The sequence below is a fragment of the Epinephelus fuscoguttatus genome, linkage group LG15, assembly GCF_011397635.1.
Source record: "Epinephelus fuscoguttatus linkage group LG15, E.fuscoguttatus.final_Chr_v1".
Taxonomy (NCBI): domain Eukaryota; kingdom Metazoa; phylum Chordata; class Actinopteri; order Perciformes; family Serranidae; genus Epinephelus; species Epinephelus fuscoguttatus.
This window is the reverse complement of record NC_064766.1, coordinates 15,932,708-15,952,552: the sequence shown is the minus strand read 5'-3', so window position 1 is coordinate 15,952,552 and position 19,845 is coordinate 15,932,708. Positions and strand designations below refer to the sequence as shown.

Below are 19,845 nucleotides of genomic sequence, written 5' to 3'. Positions count from 1 at the left end.
TAGTAAACTAAAGCCGACTAAATTACTCTCTCTGTAACACTACACATTATACTCTAATTTACTAGATTAGACATGCATTTATTGAAGAAAAAAAAACTATACATATGCCACAGTTCATCAAAATGCTATTTTCATCTGTAGTCCTATACTAATCTGTACTGTACTGTACTGTACTGTACTAAATGATAATCAGAGCAAACATGGTCCAGTAGCCAAAAGTTAAATGGTTTCAAGTATAAACTAAAGCCTACTAAATCATTCTCTATATATTACACAATACACATCTACTATACTACACACCACAATACTCAAAATGTTATTTTCATCTGTTGTCCTTTACTGTACTGCACTGTACTGTACTGTAGTGTACTGTACTATACTATACTATACTACAGCTAAAAGTTAGGTGGTCTCTCTATATATCTGTATACTAAAGCCAACTAAATAAACTCACACTATAAATCTGTGATACTCCACTATGTTGTTACTATGTTAAACTATACTCTATCCCACTTACCTACCTTATTGAAAAGAATTACTGCAAATATGCCACAGTTAAACCAAAGTCTGTTTTTTCATCTGTGGTCCTGTACTCTACATTATACTTTACTATACTATACTAATTTTCAGAGTAAACAGTCCAGTAACCTAAAGATAGGCTAAGTGGTCTCTACATATTTTTATCTTAAAGTAAACTAAATTATACTCTATACAACACTAGAAGCCACTATACTACACTACTTTATACATGTATTTCACAAGGCTCTTTCTCATATTTAGTGCTATACTGTACTATACTATACTATATTATCTCAAAGCGCAAGCATGGCCAAATAGCAAAAAGCTAGGTGGTCTCTCTACATATATGTACACTAAAGCCAACCATATTATGCTCTCTATCTAACTCTAAATCTATACAATACTCTACTATGTTGTTACTATGTTAAACTATACTCTAGCCTACTCTACCACCTTACTGAGAAGAACTACTGTAAATATGCCACAGTTAAACCAAAGTCTATTTTTAATCTGTGGTCCTGTACTCCACACTATACTACACTATACTATACTAATTGTCAGAGTAAACATGGCGAGTAACTTCTGTACTCCTTTACCATACCAGACCATACCATACCATACTATACCCTACCCTACTATACCATACGATACTATAATATACTACATTAATACTATCTCACAGAGTAAGCATGGCCCAATAGCCAAAAGCTAAGTGGTCTCTATAAATCTATACAATACTCTACTATGTTGTTACTGTCTTAAACTATACTCTAGCCTACTGTACTACCTTATTGAGAAGAGTTACAGTAAATATGCCACAGTTAAACCAAAGTCTATTTTTAGTCTGTGGTCCTGTACTCCACACTATACTACACTACACTATACTATACTATACTATATTGTACTGTACTGTACTGTACTGTACTGTACTAATTTTCAGAGTGAGTATGTCATGGCCCAGTAGCCACAAGCTAAGAGGTCTCTGTAAACCTGAGTGTTTTGGTCCATTGCTGGTCTACATGATGTGTAATTGGCTCTACCTTGTAACCCCAAATATTAACAGTAAGAGGACAGCAGGCCCAGTGAGTCTACACGTCCATCTTCATCATTTGTCATTGCCAGCCGCAGGGGGTAGTCTTCACAGCCAAGCCAACAGATGTGGCAAAAGGCCTCGCCAGAGTAGTGACATAATTTCTGGAAAGGCCAGTGCGTTTTGGTTTCTAATAATAAAACGGCTCCCTAGTCCAACAACAACAGAGAGGGACACAACCTACCGAGCAGCAGCAGCCGATGCGTCTGTTTGTACTCCCGTTTGAGCTCCTTCAGCGCCCTGTCAATATTCTTACTGACTTTCTTCGCCTCCTTCTCGGCCTCCTTCTCCTCCACCAGCAATTTGTCCCAGTTTTTCTGCTTTTGGGTGCTAGTCTTTTGCAGCAGCTGTAAGCGTCGGCCGCGGTCCTTTCCTGTCCCCTTACCGCTACCTCCGCCACCACCACCGCCTCCTCCTCCGCCACCTCCGTTTTGTATGAGCACACCGTCGGTGCCGGTGTCTCCACGGCGGTGCTCCCCGGCCGAGAGCCTGGCAGGGTCCCCGGGGCGCACCGGGCCGCCGCCGCCGCGTAGCGACGAAGTCTCCCCGCATCCCCCGGTGTCCTCCTGGCGAGCTCCCACAGCGCGGGTCGGCACGGCGGCGTCCGGAGGTTGGTCCGAGTCCGAGGTAGCGTTGGAGATAGACCCGCTCAGGTCCCCGAAGAGCCGGGGACGCAAACTGTAGCACAGCCCCATGTTGAAACCAATATTTGTCTGTTAATGTGATTTTTCATAAATTAAAATATCAAAAAAATCGCAGTTGCGCCACCAGCCCTAACGAGCCATCGTCACATTGGAGCTCCAGCGGTGCGATTTAAGTCCGAAATTGAGCCGAAAATGTGAATGAATTATGCTCCGACATTTGCTATATGTCATTTTGCATTTTCCCCAGTCAGCCTTCGCTTCGTAGTTAGTGGATCACCTGATCCTTTAGTGGACACTGCGGGTCCATCTTACCGTAAGTAACCAAAAGCACAACCTTGGAAAAAAACGCGACAATCCGCTGCGCAGACAGTCAACAATCTGACTGCACAGTTGTTAGGTGCAATGCACGGCACGTCATGTTACTACAGCATGGCCATTTCGAGAATGCTGGTCATGATTTTCATTCCTCACATTTCATGCCTGCATGCCTAAAGACACCTCCTGCACTGTAGATAGTGAACCTGCTCTTTATCATCAGACTAATGGCACACACATGCTCTCTCTTTATATAATACACATTCCTGATAAAATGTCAAGCTTTTGGAAAATGGAAAATATTCAGAATAATATTTAAACTTCACTTGATTTACATGCAGATACTTACAATAGTTAAGGCATTTATTGTCCTGCTTTAACCAGACTTTTCTTCATATCAGCCTTTTGATTAGACTAATTATTCTTATCAGTGTGAGGGTTTCCAAATTCCCATTATCTGAGTGTTATTTATAAAATCTCTAAAAATACAGGACCTATTTTGAGCCACAAAGCAGCTCAAGTGTCCATGTAAATATTATGTGGGCGAAATATCCGGTCTTCAAATTGGGGTCCTGGGATTTTTCAAGGGTCCTTGGGGTGATCTCAGGGAGCTCTGCAGGAAAATAAGGAATTCTTTCCTTTTGCAGTCCAAATAAAGTAAAACTCTGGGTCCTTTATTTAGTCTCTCAACAACTGTCTACTTACCTACACAGTGACAGTTGGTACAACAAAATTATGTTGTTGTTTTTAGATGGGGGCCATTGGAATGAAATAGTTAGGCCAACTAATCGTGGTTCTTTGTGACATGCATGATCACTTTACGGTCAGAGAAGGTGGGTTTACCTGGGATACAGGGTCCACAGTCCCAGTCAGGTGCAGGGTTGAAAATGAACCATTAGATGGAGCACTTGTGACATAATACAACATCTCAGGTGAGTTTACTTCAGGGAACTACTTCTGAAACTGCATTCTTCTACATATGTTGGTACAGTCTATATGTTTTTATATGTATATTTGTGCCTCTCTCTCTCTCTCTCTACATATACAATTCATTCTATAGGCTTACGGTCTCTAAAGCTGAGATTGAAAGTTCCTAATTTACCTTGGTACCACAGGGTCCATTTAGAAGTTGTTATTGAGCTTTTGATCCTATCACAATCTTCATCAGCATATAGGGTTTGAACAGATTTTCTTTTTATGACTTTTTTGTCCATGTCAGCCTAAAAGTTGAGAATCACTGTTCACTTTTGACCTACTAGATGTGAGTAAAGCTGTCAAATAATTGTAGTGTGGTACCTAAATATTTCCCTCTAGATGGTAGAAGTATAATGTGGCATTAAAATAAAAGACTCAAGTAAAATACAAGTACCTCAAATTTGTACTTATTTTTCTTGCAAACGTAAAAGTAGATAGTTACTTTCCACCACTGACAATATTATAGGCATATCACAGTGGAATCTATCTAAGTGAATATTGGAGGTACTTGTACTTTACTTGAGTATTCCCAGTGGTGTAGTGGTAGTTAAAGTGGTGGCTGTACTGCAAAGTAGATGGGTAGATTACAGAGGAGAAAGAGGGTATACTTTCCTATATATTCTAGTGGCTTTGTGGTGGGTTTACTGTAAAGGGTCAGAAAATGAGGTGAGTATGCCACATATACCTGCACATAGGCCTACCCTCCACTACACCATTGAATATTTCCATTTTATGTTGTTCTTTTTACTTCACTAGATTTATTGATCAACATTAGTAACTAGTTACTTTGCAGATTCAGATTATGAATATAAAATATAACTCAGATAATAAAATATTATGTCTAATTATGGATTAAGACACCCAGCAGTAGCCTACACATATGCTAATCCAGTGACATTATATATATTATTCTGCAATGGGTCATTCCGCATGATGAGTACTTTTACTTTTGGTACTTCAGAAGGTTATATTCTATATTTTGTTGTATTTGAAATAGCCTACTTTTACTAAAATAAGATTTTGAATGCAAAACGTTTTACTTGCAGAGTAATTTTAAAGTATATTAGTACTTTTACCTAAGTTAAAGACCTAAATACTTTCTCCACCACTGAAAGTGCATAATTTTGTACATATTATTAATAGACAATGATTTTAATAGGCCACATTTTATTTTGTAGGTCTGCGTTGCCTAGGCGACAGGAAGCCGCCCTTGCAGACGGACAGCGCACCAGCATCTTCCACCATCGGCACCGACATATCTCATATGGTAGGTTTACTTTAAGTTACTGTGAATGTAAAGACGTTACAGTTGGTAAAAACTCTGTTAGATCGTATGGTTAAAAATTAAGTCTTAAAATCCGAATAATGTTAGCTTATATTGCTCTTCAGCTACTGTATTCACTTAGAAGTCTTGCTTGGTGTCTGCTACAAGCTAAATTAGCGGTGTGAGTTTTCAGACATAGCGATGAAATGGTTTATTAGGTTAAAAGTGAATTTTAACATCAGCATTTTGAAGTTTGTGAAGTTCTGTCCAATATTAGCCAACATCAAAACCTTTTTAAGGAAACTAGAGAAACGGTATACTTTTACTTTACCTGAGTTTTTCCATTTTCTGCTTCTTTATTCTTCCATTACATTTCAGAGGGAAATATTGTACTTCTTACTCCAATACATTCATTTTAAAGTTTGTGTTATTTTGCAGATCCAGAATATTAAAACAAAATGTAATCAAATCACCAGCAGTATAGAGTTAAAATTAGCTCCAACTTTGTCTGCTGCAACATTAAAGTGATGTACACATTATTGTATCAATAATTATAATCCAACAATATTTTGTAGATTATTCTGAAATAAGCCATTGTGCATAATGTTTTTTCTTTTTTACTTTTGATAGGCTATTTACATGTATTTGCACTTTGTAAAACTTTGAATGCAGACCTTCTACTTGTAACAAGGCATTTCTACACGGTAATACTACTTTTACTTAAGAAAAATATCTGAGTACTTCTCTCATCACTGAGTCTAACTAATGCCTATTAATGGTTGGTAATGCAACAATTTCTGCTTCATAGAGGATAAGAAATAATTCTGATTATTGTTAGTCATTATTATTGTGTCACAGATGAAAACCTGGTATCATAAAGTGTAATAGCCAACTCACTAATGGTGCAAACTACAAGCTAACACATAAATGACCATTACTAGAATAAACCACCATGTTCTGAACAGACACACCATAGGCAGTAACATGAAAATGACTGTGTATTATGGAACATAAAACATCAAAATAAAAAGCAAACTATTACTCAGTCCATCATGATGGGAAATGTGGGCATTGCTACAATATATTACGTACTAATGTTTTATTGATCAGTTATAAGCCATAATTAGGAACAACTTCTGGGTGGCCCGGTTGTTGAAAATCTAGCTGGCTGGTGTTTATCCACATGTAGCAGGACAGTTTTCCTGTCTTTTTAGCTCTTAAAGGGTTTTTTTCTTTTGTGTTGTTACATTTTTTTTTTTTTTTTTTTTGCATATATAAGATTACAATACAATTTAACATATTAAAAGATGAAGAAGAATTGAGCCTGTGAGACAAAGTAACAGCGACAACAAATGGGTTTATGACCCAATAGATAAAAGACAGAAAACAGTGACAATAATAAAAAAAATAATTCTAAAACATATTAGCACAACACAGACACAAAAACAGAAAAAATATAACTTAAACTTCGATGAAGTGTCAAAATAAATACACCCTAATACAGAATCATGCATATGTGAATTGCTGCTATTGTGCATGGTTTACAAAGTCTAGAAAAGACACAAGGAGAGAGAAACTAATAATTAACTATCAACAAGCCCATTATAACCCCTGCTATAAAGTATACCTTATTATAAAGTGGTAGCCTACCGTCCTGACTAACGAGTGAACCCTTTCACCAGTTTGACCCCTCTAACCTAGTGTTATGTAAGTTGTAAATACACTGGCCCTAATTTGTTGAAGTCTGGTCACAGTGAACTCCCAGGTCCTGCCTGCTGGAAAATGTGGGTTAATTGGATGTAGAAGAAAAGCAGGACACAAGCATCATTGTCTCTGGCCAGTTCATTGTTCTTTGGACAAAAGCATCCTCAGATAATGTCATTTGCACCTCTTGCTCACTGCTGGCTCACCTGTATGTGCTCAGTGTTAGACAAAGGCAGGTATAGCCCTCTGTTTCTGGGTCAGTTTCATGAGTGCAGTTGTGGTTTGCAAGATGATAAATTCAACAAAACTTAAAAAAAATGCATCACCATGTGTCCCACTTTCATGTAGACACGATAATGTCAGACCACGTCTCTAGGTTCTCCTTTGAGCCTGTTGTCTGGCACATGTCAACTAATCACATGTCAACTTTAATCCACTTCCCCTCACAGAGGATCGCCCTTCTTCTGTCCGCCGTCAAGGCTTAGCTTGGGATAGGTGAGACACAGGCAACAGGCAGCGTCACTTTTCCACTCTCCCTTGCCAGGTAAACCTTCAACCTTCTTTCATCACCAATCTGCAGAGAGAAAGGTAAAGGCTGAACGCTCAGGCTTTGTTTCTGTGGTTCTACAGTAAAAGCCTCTGAGTAGCTTCATAGTAGCAGCAGGGTAAAGGAGTGCAGAGGGACGCTGATCTGTGGAGGAATGTTACTGTGCTTACAATGACCAACTGTTGGACTGTTTGGGACTGTCAAGGCTCCTCGGTGACGGGAAGGCAGGGCTCTCTGTGGACGATGAACCGCTACACCATGCTGAAGCAGCTGGGGGACGGCACGTATGGAAGTGTGGTCCTGGGCAAGAGCAATGACACTGGGGAGCTGGTGGCCATAAAGAGGTAAGTGTAGCTCCAGTAAACATGCCAGGGACTTACTGTGTTGTTTTGTCTCGAGGCATTAAGCTGATTAAACTCAGAGTGACTGCTCCAAGGTGCTTCACAGCTCTGGACTCAAATACGTTGCAACGTGACATGATAAAAGAAAATGTTTGAGTCAAAGTTTTGCCTTGGTGTGCATCATGTGTAGTCATTTTATAGTTAATAAGCTCCTGGAATGACAAGGTTTAGGAAAAATTGAAGATTAACAGAATACTTATCTATCATTATTATTGGAATTATTACAGTGTTGTGCTTTCCTAACCTCTTTCTTTGAACATAGAGCACATTTTAAGGATGAGCTGTTTAAGATCTTTGGCAAGAAATTAATAATGAATGTTTCACGAGGCTCCGCCTGGCACTGTTTGTAAATGTAAGGTTATAGTGCAAGCTGATACTACAGATGACAGTGAAAGGAGTGAAAGTACACCACATAGTGTGGCCCCTGGAGTATGGGAAGACAGAAGGTTAAAACAGGTTACACATGTAAAACATATCAATAAAGGGATGCAACATTTTATGGAGAAAATGCTCTCAAAAGTTTTAGACAGTGCCTTCTGACATTTGTGTTAAATGAAAATTAAAATTACTACAAAATAACTAATGCAGGAGTAAAACAGAGTCAGATGGCTTTGTATTATATAAATTCTAGGCACTTTATCCTACCATTTTAAAGGCTTTTTGTGCCATTTTGTGTGGCTGTCAATGTAAAAAGTTGCTCCAGGCTGTCTTTATTAGCTCATGCTAATATAAGTTAAATATAACAGTTGGAATACACAGTAAAGATATCATGATAATTGCACTGAAACATTTCATACGTTTTAAAGATAATTAGAGATGTGAGTTTTGTTTTAGAGTTCTAGGACGAGGCCAGTTACATTTAATATTACTGTCAACACTTATCAGACATATGCAAATTTGTTTTTCTCAACAGGATGAAGAGGAAGTTTTATTCTTGGGATGAGTGCCTGAATCTAAGAGAGGTGAAGGTGAGAACTCTGCAGTCAGACAAAATATCACCACTAGCTGATACAGTAGCTTTACATACAGTAGGCTACATTAATGATAATATGTACCAGCCATGACGACACTATTGTTGCGCTATTGTTTTCACCTTGTGTGTGCGTGTGTGTGTGTGTCTGTGTGTCCTGGTGGCACCTAATGTAGAGGGAACTACCAAAGAAGCCATTTTGGGACTCTGGCAGGTGTTTCTGTTTCTGTTTCTTTTGTCAACACAATAGTGTCACAACTTGTGCAAGATGCAGTCACAAAACTTTACAGGTGTGTGGTTGAGATAAAAAATGAAGGCCGAGTTCGGGGGTGGGTGTGGTCTGTGTAAGGGTGCTGGAAGTAGGGGGATAGGAAATGGGGAATGGGTTGTTTGCTTCCCATTTGTTGCCTCTGGCCGACCGTTTCAGGGTGGTCTTTATTTGGCAATATTATCATTTCAAACAATCAGTCTTTCCGCCTGTAAAATCCTGCTGTTGTTTTGGAATATTCATATATTGAAGTTATGAAGTACAGCTGTAAGGACAGAAACTGATATCTAATATAATTTGTTTGACAAGTATAGTTTTTTTGTGCAGTTTTACACTACTGAGTCACATTCACCCAGAGACACACACATTCACACACTGGTAGCTGAGGCTTCCATTCACACGCTCTGACACACCAATGGAACAGCCATCGGGGGCATTTCGGATTCAGCATCTTGCCCAAGGATACTTCAACATGCGGACTGGAGGAGCCAGGGATCAAAAGCCTACTTCCGATTGGTGGACGACCTGTTCTACCTCTAAGCCACTGCTTCCCCAGTAGGTCGGTCCATAGGGACTTGGCTTGGGAACCAGAGGGTTGCCCATTCAAGTCCCCGTACAGACCGAGTACGGAGCGTGGACTGGTAGCTGGAGAGGTGCCAGATTCCCTCCTGGGCACTGCCGATGTGCCCTTGAGCAAGGCACTGAACCCCCAACTGCTCGGGGTGCCCGTCTACGGCAGCCCACACACTCTGATATCTCTCCATTTAGTGTATGTATGGGTGCTGTTTGTGCATGTGTGTGTATTTCCGGCCTGTGTGTATATGACAAGAGTGAAAAAATAGAATTTCCTCTCAGGGATTTATAAAGTATATTTTCTTATTCTTCATATAAACATGGGGTATATTAAGATATTAGTGAAGAGTTTGTTATAAATAAGCTAAGTTATAAAGTTATTGGCCAAACTTGAGTCTTAACTTAGTTTTGACAATGAAAACATGACAATACACGAGGAAGATGTCAGCTTCACAATGTTTTCCTGTCATTTTTAATTCTGTTGCACTGCATGATGAATTACAATCTTCATAAACTGCTATAGTTAGCCAGAAAGTTTTATATGAACCCTACCTGAGTCTGTGTATGGAAACACACTGACAATAAGGAATGTGAAACATTTTGGCAACTTATACCACATTATTCTTGGCATGTACTGGTTTTTGTAAATGAGCCTTTTGGAGATATATGAAGAAGCTAATTTCAGACACTGTGTCGAGGCATTTGAGGTAACGTACTTACATAATGAGCTGATTCTTGATGATTCTGTTGTTTACGTGTCTCCTTAATACTTTGTGTTATCAGTCACTAAAGAAGCTGAACCATGCCAATGTGGTGAAACTGAGAGAAGTCATCAGAGAAAATGACTATCTCTATTTTGTCTTTGAGTACATGAAAGAAAACCTCTATCAGCTCATGAAAGAAAGGTAAGAACACATAACACAGCCTTTTTTATTTTTACCAGCTGTGTACACAGAGTTATTTTTGTGATACAATTCAGCAGTTTTTTTTTATTACCATTCAGAATGTAAGAATTATTTGGGTCAGCCTGAGTCATCATGTGTTGGTCTTCATTTTTGCAGAAACAAGTTGTTCCCTGAGTCAGTCGTCAGAAACATTACATTTCAGATATTACAGGGACTGTCCTTTATTCATAAACATGGTAGGTGACTTCCAGCAAAGCATTTCAGTACAAACTAAAGAAAACCTGACTCTGCTGTCTTCTCTGTCTTATAAAACGATGTGTTATCAAGCTGTCAGCACTGTCCTGGTATAAATAGTTCATAACTGAGTAAACATTAAACAACATATCTAAATCTGAGAAGTATATGAATGCTGGACAGTTGATACGACATCAGGCATCAAAGGATTTTCTCCAGCCAAAAATGACTCACTTCTCCTGTGAGAAGAGGAGGTGTGAGTGGTACCAAAGCTGAACTGAACAAGTTTTTCTCTCCTCTATCAGCACTGTTTTTAGTGCTCGTGGGTGCAAGTGTCATTCCCACTTCAATAAGGCATGATTGTTTGCATCGTGTGTGTTTTTTTTTTCTTCATCATCTCTTTCTTTCTTTTGTCTCTTACCACTTTTGCCGCTGCCAGAGAAGATAAGATGTTTTCTGAAAATGAGATAAGGAACATTCTGTTCCAAGTGTTGTCTGGCTTAGCATTTGTGCACAAGCATGGTAAGAGACTCCTCCTGTCTTTTGCTTTTCCTCTCCACTTCCGTAAAGGCTTGTCTGTGCTTTATCAGGTTAAAACATCTTTTTTTCAGAGATGTTTTAATTCTGTGTTTCAGATCTTTAAAAAAAAATGAAATTGCGATATTCATAGATAGAAAATGATGTCATTATTAGTAGTAAAAGTGGTGCTGGCTGTGATAGCAAAAACTTAGAGGCAGTGTTTAGCCTAGATAAACAGCAGCATCAGCGCAGATTTACTTGACTGTCTCGTGTTTTTCAGGGTATTTCCATCGTGATATGAAACCAGAGAACTTGCTCTGCATGGGCCCAGAGCTGGTTAAGATCGCTGATTTTGGACTTGCCAGAGAAATACGCTCACAGCCACCGTACACTGATTACGTGTCTACAAGATGGTGAGACTGAATTTATCTACAAGATAAAATCAGAGCAATGTACGAGTCATTCCTGTAGATGATCAACATAACAAGCGTTGTTGATTTGTAGTCTGACCTGAATCGACGTTTGACTCACAGTAACACCTGCTGTAATACCACTTACTTTAAAAAGACGCTTAGATTAAATTGATACTGACTGCAGAAAGGTAAATCCATTCAAGAGATGGAAGACAAACTGATTAGACAGAGGATAATCAGTGTTGAGATTAATGGGGCTAATTTGGCTAATGTCCTCTATTTATACTACACAACACCATTAATTTATTACTTCTACTAATGTCAACTAGCTATCCCGTTTTAGGACACTGAACTTAGATGAAAAGCCTTCCCATGTCCTCAATAAAGCTGTACAAATGAATAAATCATCTGAGGAGTTCAGTAATCCCAACATACATTTAGAAAATTCAACAACATACTCTCCCTTGTAAAGCCTTGAATTTGATCCTTTAATACAGTGGTTCTAAAATGGTGTGCAGTGATGCCAATCAAGGTGCGCTGTGGGATTTTGTGATAACCACACATTATTATTGCAATATTCACCTGAGCCCATACAAAAAGTTACAAATTAATTTTAAATTGACTGTATCAGTATATTGTGGGCACCTATTTCCTAATTAAGAGGCAAATTCTACTTTACACTTTATGGGCACTTTACAGGGAACCCATTTGTCACCGGTCGTGTATGGGAATTACTGGTGTGTAGTGTAAATTACAGCAAAGCACCAGCAAAGATGACCTACCACTAAAAGAAAAGAGAAGTAGACAGTATCACGAAAGCTGTTTTTTCTTATTTTTATTGTCTTATGTCGTGATAAGGGTAATAAAGCAAGTTTTATAAGCTGTTGTACACAAAAACAGGTGTGCCTTGAGATTTCAACTTGCCCGCTGGTGTGGCTTTGGCACAAAAAGTTTGAAAACCACTGCCTTTATCCACCGGTTCTCTACCTGTGGTCCCAACCCTCACTTGGGGTCGCCTGAGCTTGATGGGGGTCGGGAGATCCTCTTTATTTTAAGAGGTGTATAGAAACCTTTTAAAAATATATACAGTTGGCCTTTATCTCAGCATTTTATCCATTTCTGCCAATAAAACTAAATGAAATTGTCAATTTTAAGATTTAGATTATTATTCAAGATATAAAGTTCTAGGAAAAACCTTGCAGGATAAGAGCACAAAGACCTAAACTAAACCTTTATTCACAGAGCCTTCACTCTACACCAGCCTCGTCCTGTATTAGAAAAATAGTAATTAAAACAACCAAAGAGCTAACAGAACAATGGCCAAACATCAGGGAGATCAAAACATTGAATCTGTCAAAAAGAAGCCCATAAAGTATGTATAACTGTTCAAAACAAACATAATATAGAGAACTGTATTAAACGTTCCTATAAATATCAGGAAAATCATGATGATGTAATATTCACAGGAAATAATCTGCTCAAAATGCATCCAAATCTCTAATTTTACACAAACTTCCTGCAGTTATTGCGTTTACTATTTTACAGTGTGCTAGTTGTTCTATATTTTTGTTGTGATATGTTGAATATTATATGAAATATCCATACAATTTGTTATCCTGTTAGGGTCATGGAGGAGCTGGAGCCTATCCCAGGTGACATTGGGCGAGGGCAGGGTACATCCTGGACAAGTTACCAGACTATCACAGGGCTGACGCATAGAGACAGACAACCATTCACACTCACATTCACACCTACGGCAAATTTAGAGTCACCAATTAACCTGCATGTCTTTGGACTGTGGGAGGAAGTCAAAGTAACCCACCCTGACATAGGGAGAACATGTCACTAATCTTTCATGGTTCAAACCCCCCATCCTCTTGCTGTGAGGCGACAATGCTAACCACTGCACCACGAGCCGCCTAAAGTCTTAAAATGTATGATGAAATAAAGGGAAAGTTTGTTAATTGAACAACAGATAGTACTGGAATACAGCATGGATGTAAAAGGAATGTTGACAAAAAAAGCAAGAGTACAGTTAAATCACTAAATGTAAATGTTTCATATATTTTTGTTACAGGTACCGAGCCCCAGAGGTTCTACTAAAATCTAACTCCTACAGCTCACCCATTGACATCTGGGCTGTGGGATGCATCATGGCGGAGCTTTACACACTCAGACCTCTATTCCCCGGCAACAGCGAGGTGGACGAAATCTTCAAGATCTGTCAGGTGCTGGGAACCCTGAAGAAGGTGAACCATCAAAACAGGGTGTCAAATGTTGTGGTTCTGCTGTCGACATGAATGTATCTTTAAAATCGTGTCTCTCACCATATCAGTCAGACTGGCCTGAGGGCTTCAACCTGGCCACCTCGATGAACTTCCGCTTCCCAAAGTGCGTCGCCACCAGCCTCAGATCCCTGATCCCTAACGCCAGCAACGAGGCGATCACGCTGATGAAAGACATGCTGCAGTGGGATCCTGAGAAAAGACCAAGTGCTGCTCAGGTACATTTTAAAACCTATTCAGTCTGAGCATACACTGGTTGGAATAAACCTACAAAGACTACAGTGAAGACGACTGACTAATGTGGAGGTGACAGTGTTTGCAAAGGGACACAAGTCCTTTGGTGAATGCTTTTATCCAGAGCACCTTGAGTGCAGCTATTTTTAGTGTGGGAGGCCCAAGTGGGAATCAATCAGCTTACCCTTGGCAGTTACTGTAATACCAAATTTGGTATCTGTGTGAACGACTGAGCCAATGCACATTCACAGACTGCAGACACATGGCATTATTAAAACATTTTAACTGCTGCTGAATCTTGAAAACACAAAAAAGAAGTTTCCAGTGCTCCACATATTTACCTCTGCCAAGGTGGTTATCTTTTTAGTTCGGTATGTTTGTCAGCAGGATTACAGAAAAACTACTAGCCCGATTTTAATGGAACTTGGTGGAAGGGTGTAGCATGAGCCAAGGAAGAACCTGTTCAATTTTGAAGCAGATCTGAATCACGGGGCAGATACATGAATGATTTTTCAAATTCATTAACAGTGTGTGATGGGGCATTTGCCCCTGGCATAATAGATGCTAATAAATCTTAAAATCCAATAGATGGTAGTAAAGTTCAATAGTGGCAAAACAGCCAATCGTAAAATAAGATAAATTCAATATCATAATCAACATTCATCAGTAACAGTAATCCTCTGGGGTAGCCTAAAAATGTAGCTGCTCAAAGTTCACACAGAAAGCAGTTGTTATGGAGCATACTGCAACAGTGGTTTCACAGGAGTCATGTTAAGTGTGTGAAATATTTCCAATTTAGAAATACATAATAAATGCACAGCTGAGATTATAAGCTTTCAGCTTGGCACAACCATATTTTGACATCATTCCAATAGTTTAGGAAATATATACAGACATATATTTTGGTTGCACTGGCAGATTTGCATATCATAGAAGACTGGACTATTTGCCTTGGCAGAGGTCTGCACTCTTCTGCAGTTCATTTTTTTTCACAGAAGTTCTTCAGATGTATAAAAGTGGGTTGTTGGCTACCTCAAATTATGTGTCCATTCCTGGTCCTCAGATCAAAAGAATCAAAAGTTTTTCTCATAAAAATGACCTAAGTAGTGTGTATTGTTTTAACAGAATGATGTGGTGTTGTGTCAGTATGCAAGGTGCCATAATCCTCTCTGATGCCCCATCTGTCTGAGCTAGATCAAATGAATGATCCATAATTGTTATATTATCTGAAGCCTAATTTATATACAAGTAATATTCATACTGGTTTACATAAACAATTTGATTGTATTTTCCGATCTCTGCTGAGCTTTTGTGTGAAAGGAATTAATAGCCCTTCCTATATAGACGCTTGTCCCAAATATAGGCCTGTTGATTTCAGTGATTTAAGCAAATGATAGCCTGGGCTATTAATTGACGTTTTACAGTAGGCTATATGCATCACATTTTTCTGTATATTCCTCCCTTGATTAATTTTTTTTATGCTGCAAGCTTCTCATCAGTGGAAAATCTAAATCTTGAGCCTGAGCATGAACTAAAAACAGGATGTCTACGGGTATAAATGAGTTAAATTTAACACTTTTAAAGACCTTTTTAATACCACTTTAAGTGAAATGTCAGACCAAACTTACCATGGAAATATACACCAAGTGAAAATGTAGTCTTTCCTAGAGAAAAACACTGATGTCAGTTCAAATTGAACAGTATGGTCAAATGACACTAATGATACTCTCTGTGCTTACTGCTTTGCACAACTTCGCTAATGAGCAGGCTAGCAAGTCCTTAGCTTAACAATGCAAACTCATTGTGTAATCTGAATGCGCAGACGGGGCAAAAACAGGAGCATACAGGTGTTTTGTAGAAGTCCATTCCTTTCTTAGAATGATGTTTCCTGTAGTGCCAATGCTAAAAAACCTTACAGTAACCTTACTAAAAACATCTTAAATCCAATCCAATCCAAATTATGACAGTTTAGTACTTTTCAGGGCTTTTTAAGGGCCTGCATCCACCCTGTAAAAAGAAGATTATTCATGGTTTGGTTTTTGCACTATGTGTGTTCCAGGCTCTACGGTATCCATACTTCCATGTCGGCCAAGCGCTCGGTGCTCCTCTGAAGTACTTGGAGCAGCACAAGGCTCAGACAAAGATGTCCGAGGCAGCCGCAGAAACAAAGGCCCTGTCCCTCTGTAAGACGGACCCAGAGTTTGGTGAGCCAAGTAGGACACAGCCCTGTAGCCAAACTTCTCACCAGCCCCTTCAGCAGATCCTTCTACCTCAGGACAACATGGAGCCAAGCACAAAACAAGCAGTGTGTTCCAGCACGCTGACAGAGGGGCAACAGGAACCTCTCAGCCTGGTGAAAAACAGGCAACCGGTGAGCCGGCAGGCTGTAGGTCTCACTCAAGTGGAGATTCTAAATGTCAGATTGGGACCCTCTGGGGACTTACAGAACTTTTTTGTTCTGTTTGTTCATTTTGTAGCCTACAAGAGCAGCACCCACAGGAGCAGAGAACAGCATATCTAGGGTGAGGACAGGACGTCGAAGATGGGGCCAGACGTCTTTCAAATCCGTCGACAGCTGGGACGATAGTGAAGACACAGACGCTGGAGTCTCCATCTCCAAAAAACCTACCATCAGCTCTGTGAAGGACAGGGCACTGGGTGGGCCCAGCTGTCGGTTAGACCTCTTTATTTAATGTAAAAGATGTGTTTTCATTCCTGTTTTGAAAAGAAAAAATACAATAACAAGTTTCTGTCCAGATTTCCAGAGTCAAAGAGCAACACAGGAGCAAAGGTGCCGAGCAGCAGCGGGCTGAACAGAGCTGACTCCACCTTGTCTGCCAAGCAGCACTACCTCCGCCAGTCCAGATATCTGCCTGGTGAGAAAACATGATCTACTGAATCACAAAAATCACATGAACGGTTCCCATGCCCTCTGGAAAAACTTTTTGGTTCATCCCCTCCCAAAGGAGGTTTTTTATGTGAGATTAAAAAGTGGCATCTCTGCTTAAAACCAGTGACAGAAGACAAAAAACATCATCAGATCTGGGGTAATTGCTGTGTAGGCTCAGGTACAGTGAGTTCATTATGATTTTCTCCTTTTCAGGCATAAATCCTAAAAACAACTCATCAGTAGGACGTCAGGCAGTCGGCAGAAACCTGTGGGGCAGCTCGTCTTTAACCAGAGGAAAGGTGCCGGAGTTTCCACTGAATAAAGGTAAGAAAGACTCGAGGACACGTGAGGATGTTTATATGTAGCACTGATATCTATTTTGAAAAGCAGGTGTGAGCAGTTTCCTGGGTTTGAGGAGTTCACAGAGTAAAAGAGTCAGTGAAAAATCGCATGATTAAAGTAATTTCAATTACTAGATAATATGCTGACGCAGTGTCAGTGAGGGAAAAAACTTCTTTGGGTCTTTTGAGAAGGGCTACATATTTTTGTAAAGCAAATTTGCCTTGTTTTGGTGCTTTATGGCAGTGGTTCTCAAACTTTTTCAATAATGTACCCCCTTTAAATATTTTTTCAGCCAAGTACTCGCTGACTAGTGCAAAACATTTTTGGTAGAAATACACAGTGAACACACATGATTGCATTTGTTGCAGCAGTTAACAGTTGCATTGAAAAGAGTAATGTTGAATACAAAATGTGGTTTATTGGATGTACAGTTACATTTACATTTTAATTTAACTTATTATAGTATAATTATATTAGGAATCATATAGGAATTTTTAGAGAATGTGTATTTATAAAAAAATCTCACGTACCCCCTGGCAGTACAGGTACCCCTGGGGTTACCTGTACTGCCATTTGAGGGAATGCCGTATGGGAATTAATCTAAGACCCTGGTGTAAGTTTTCTGGTTCTTCTTACCACATGCAGCAAACATCTCATCTAATTTTTGAAGCACTGTACTGATGCTTTTTTTGAGAATACAATTTGGGAGACATTCAAGTTCTACAAAGTTATTGGTATTGGTAAATATAGTTTTGAAACTACTGCAGATAATTACAGCATCACAGTGGTGAAAAGATCAGTGTAACGTGCACGTATTGATTTCTGTTTGAAGCAGTGGGAGCAAAAATTATATAGTGTATATTGCTTTCAGTGACCACAGTGGATCAAAAGGCTTGGGACAGAGTCATTCCTATATAAATGCTGTTTAAATAATTAGCTTGTAGTCAAGTAGTCCGCTTACAGTGTTCATTTGGGTTTTTTTCATACATGACAATATATGGAGAAAAAACGTAAAAAATGTGTTGTTGTTTTTTAACTTTACAACTATGATTCTTTGCCTCATGGTAACTCAGCTACTCCCAGCTGATTACATGAGGCTGGTGCTGCGTGCACATTTAAATTATGACAAGAAAAAGAAAGTCATTTTATCTCAATGAAAAACAGTCTCCTTCAAGCTTAGAACAAACTGACAAAAATGAGTCAATGAGGTACAGCGGTGAAACTTGGGTCCTTCTCAGGCTACCTTGTGTAGTCCACTAAAAAAATATGTAACAGTCATGGCTGCTGGTGATGGAGACAGAAAATGAACGTAGAGAAAGCACCTGTGGTTTCTCGTCAGGTGGATTGATAATAAAGCTGTCCTGTGTTTTTAATAAACAATAAAATTCGGTGAATACAGACGCTTTCCATTTTATTACTTCATAATGATGTAATAAATATACAAATGTCACTTAGTAATCTGAAATGAAAAAAAAAATCAATAGTAATAATCATTCTCTTTTAGTAAAATTCAGATTATTTTCTGATCATTCTGTTGTTTTCCTCCTCTCTTTGTTCTATGTTGTGGTTTTAGACAATAGTCTTTCTAAACCACCAGATAAACGGCCTCTGAAAGAAAAGACCCTGGAGGATCTTGATCTCCCCAAAGGTATCTCTAACATTTAGGAGCAGGTCACCGAATTAAAGGTGGTGTTTGTGACTTATGATGGTGTTTCTACCTTACTGTCATTTGGAGATAATTAACACTGTTGAAATTTCAAGATGAGGCAAATAAATTGAGTAAGTAATGATTTAAGAGAAGTGGTTTACATCTCATTCTTCACTGTCCTCTCCAGACTCCTTCATGAGCAACTCCAACAACCCAAACAAGACACACACATCATCGTTTCAGAAGACTGAAACAGGAGCAGCTCGACAGAGGGTTACACTGGCACCAATAGGAGGGACCTCTGCTGGTGAGAACTTTTTATTTCTTGCACAGAATAATGGTTGAGTCAGATGGTACTGGAAACTTAATTCATTGTGTCTTGAGAACAGTAGTGAGTACATGTCTTTAACGTTCTCTACAGTCATACTTGAGCAAAAACGCCCCCTGGTGTTAGAAAGAAGTCAATGTCCTCCTTAAAGATATGAGAATCTGTCCCTGATGATGAAGCATTCAAGGATTTTTTAGGCAGTACTTTCAGACACTGACATGATGGATCTGTTCAGTATCATGTCTTTTAACCTTTTTTTATCTATTGCCTTTTTGTGACTCTAGTTGATCTGAGAGTTGAGTCTAAAATCAAATCATCCAAGAGCAAGACCTCCTCAAATAAACTGTCGCTCTCAAATGAAGGTAAAGACAAAAATCATCACTATGAGAACAACATATGCAGCTCGGTGTGTCTTCCTGATTTCATCCTAAACGCACTTTCCTTCTCTCTCACTACGATCTCCCAGAATACGAAGGGTGGAAGAGCAGATCTCTGAATCCTCACATCATGGGGCCCAGCGCTACAGGGAGGAACACGTTTCCAAGGAGCACAAACATCCAACCAGTGCACGGACGGGTGGACTGGACTGCCAAATACGGAGGCCACCAGTAGCACAGCAGTCTGCTCTGCTCCACCAGTGACTCATGGGAAAAAGATCCCACTGCACTTTTGCCAGGAAAGACAGACTTCAGAGAAGTGTTTCCTGCTAGTCTGTCGTTACATTTGTTATGCTATTTATATTGTTCAAGTGTCTCATAAATTCTACTGTCAGAATTT

At 39.3% G+C, this 19,845-nt stretch overlaps 2 protein-coding genes and 1 long non-coding RNA gene across 3 annotated transcripts in view; 1 reads left to right on the top strand and 2 right to left on the bottom strand.

Annotated features, from left to right (window-relative positions):
- LOC125902096 (guanine nucleotide-binding protein G(olf) subunit alpha) overlaps nucleotides 1-2,789 on the bottom strand; it is a 52,440-nt gene extending 49,651 nt beyond the window's left edge. Inside the window, exon 1 of the mRNA XM_049598224.1 lies at nucleotides 1,794-2,789. Within this exon, the coding sequence (XP_049454181.1) occupies nucleotides 1,794-2,304 (511 nt within the window). The 5' untranslated portion in view covers nucleotides 2,305-2,789. The remainder of the gene's footprint in view (nucleotides 1-1,793) is intronic.
- A 1,638-nt stretch (nucleotides 2,790-4,427) lies between these two features.
- Nucleotides 4,428-19,734, top strand: LOC125902331 (serine/threonine-protein kinase MAK-like). Its single transcript, XM_049598586.1, has 17 exons — nucleotides 4,428-4,810; nucleotides 6,961-7,055; nucleotides 7,142-7,402; nucleotides 8,373-8,427; nucleotides 10,054-10,175; nucleotides 10,332-10,411; nucleotides 11,209-11,341; nucleotides 13,419-13,590; nucleotides 13,677-13,844; nucleotides 15,920-16,231; nucleotides 16,338-16,534; nucleotides 16,618-16,736; nucleotides 16,964-17,074; nucleotides 18,666-18,740; nucleotides 18,928-19,047; nucleotides 19,353-19,430; nucleotides 19,535-19,734. The coding sequence occupies exons 3-17, from the start codon at nucleotides 7,230-7,232 to the stop codon at nucleotides 19,678-19,680; spliced, it is 2,061 nt and encodes a 686-aa protein (XP_049454543.1). The 5' UTR covers nucleotides 4,428-4,810; nucleotides 6,961-7,055; nucleotides 7,142-7,229; the 3' UTR covers nucleotides 19,681-19,734.
- Nucleotides 13,462-15,600, bottom strand: LOC125902334 (uncharacterized). Its single transcript, XR_007451086.1, has 3 exons — nucleotides 15,489-15,600; nucleotides 13,669-13,818; nucleotides 13,462-13,581 (listed from the first exon to the last, which is right to left on the bottom strand). It is a non-coding gene; the product is annotated as an uncharacterized LOC125902334 (long non-coding RNA).
- Nucleotides 19,735-19,845: the final 111 nt, after the last annotated feature.

Coding starts and splice junctions, on each gene's coding strand:
- LOC125902331 (XM_049598586.1), top strand. CDS start 7,230: ATGACCAACTGTTGGACTGTTTGGGACTGTCAAGGCTCCTCGGTGACG. Junction 10,412..11,208: donor GTCCTTTATTCATAAACATG/GTAGGTGACTTC, acceptor CGTGTTTTTCAG/GGTATTTCCATCGTGATATG. Junction 16,737..16,963: donor CCAGTCCAGATATCTGCCTG/GTGAGAAAACAT, acceptor TCTCCTTTTCAG/GCATAAATCCTAAAAACAAC.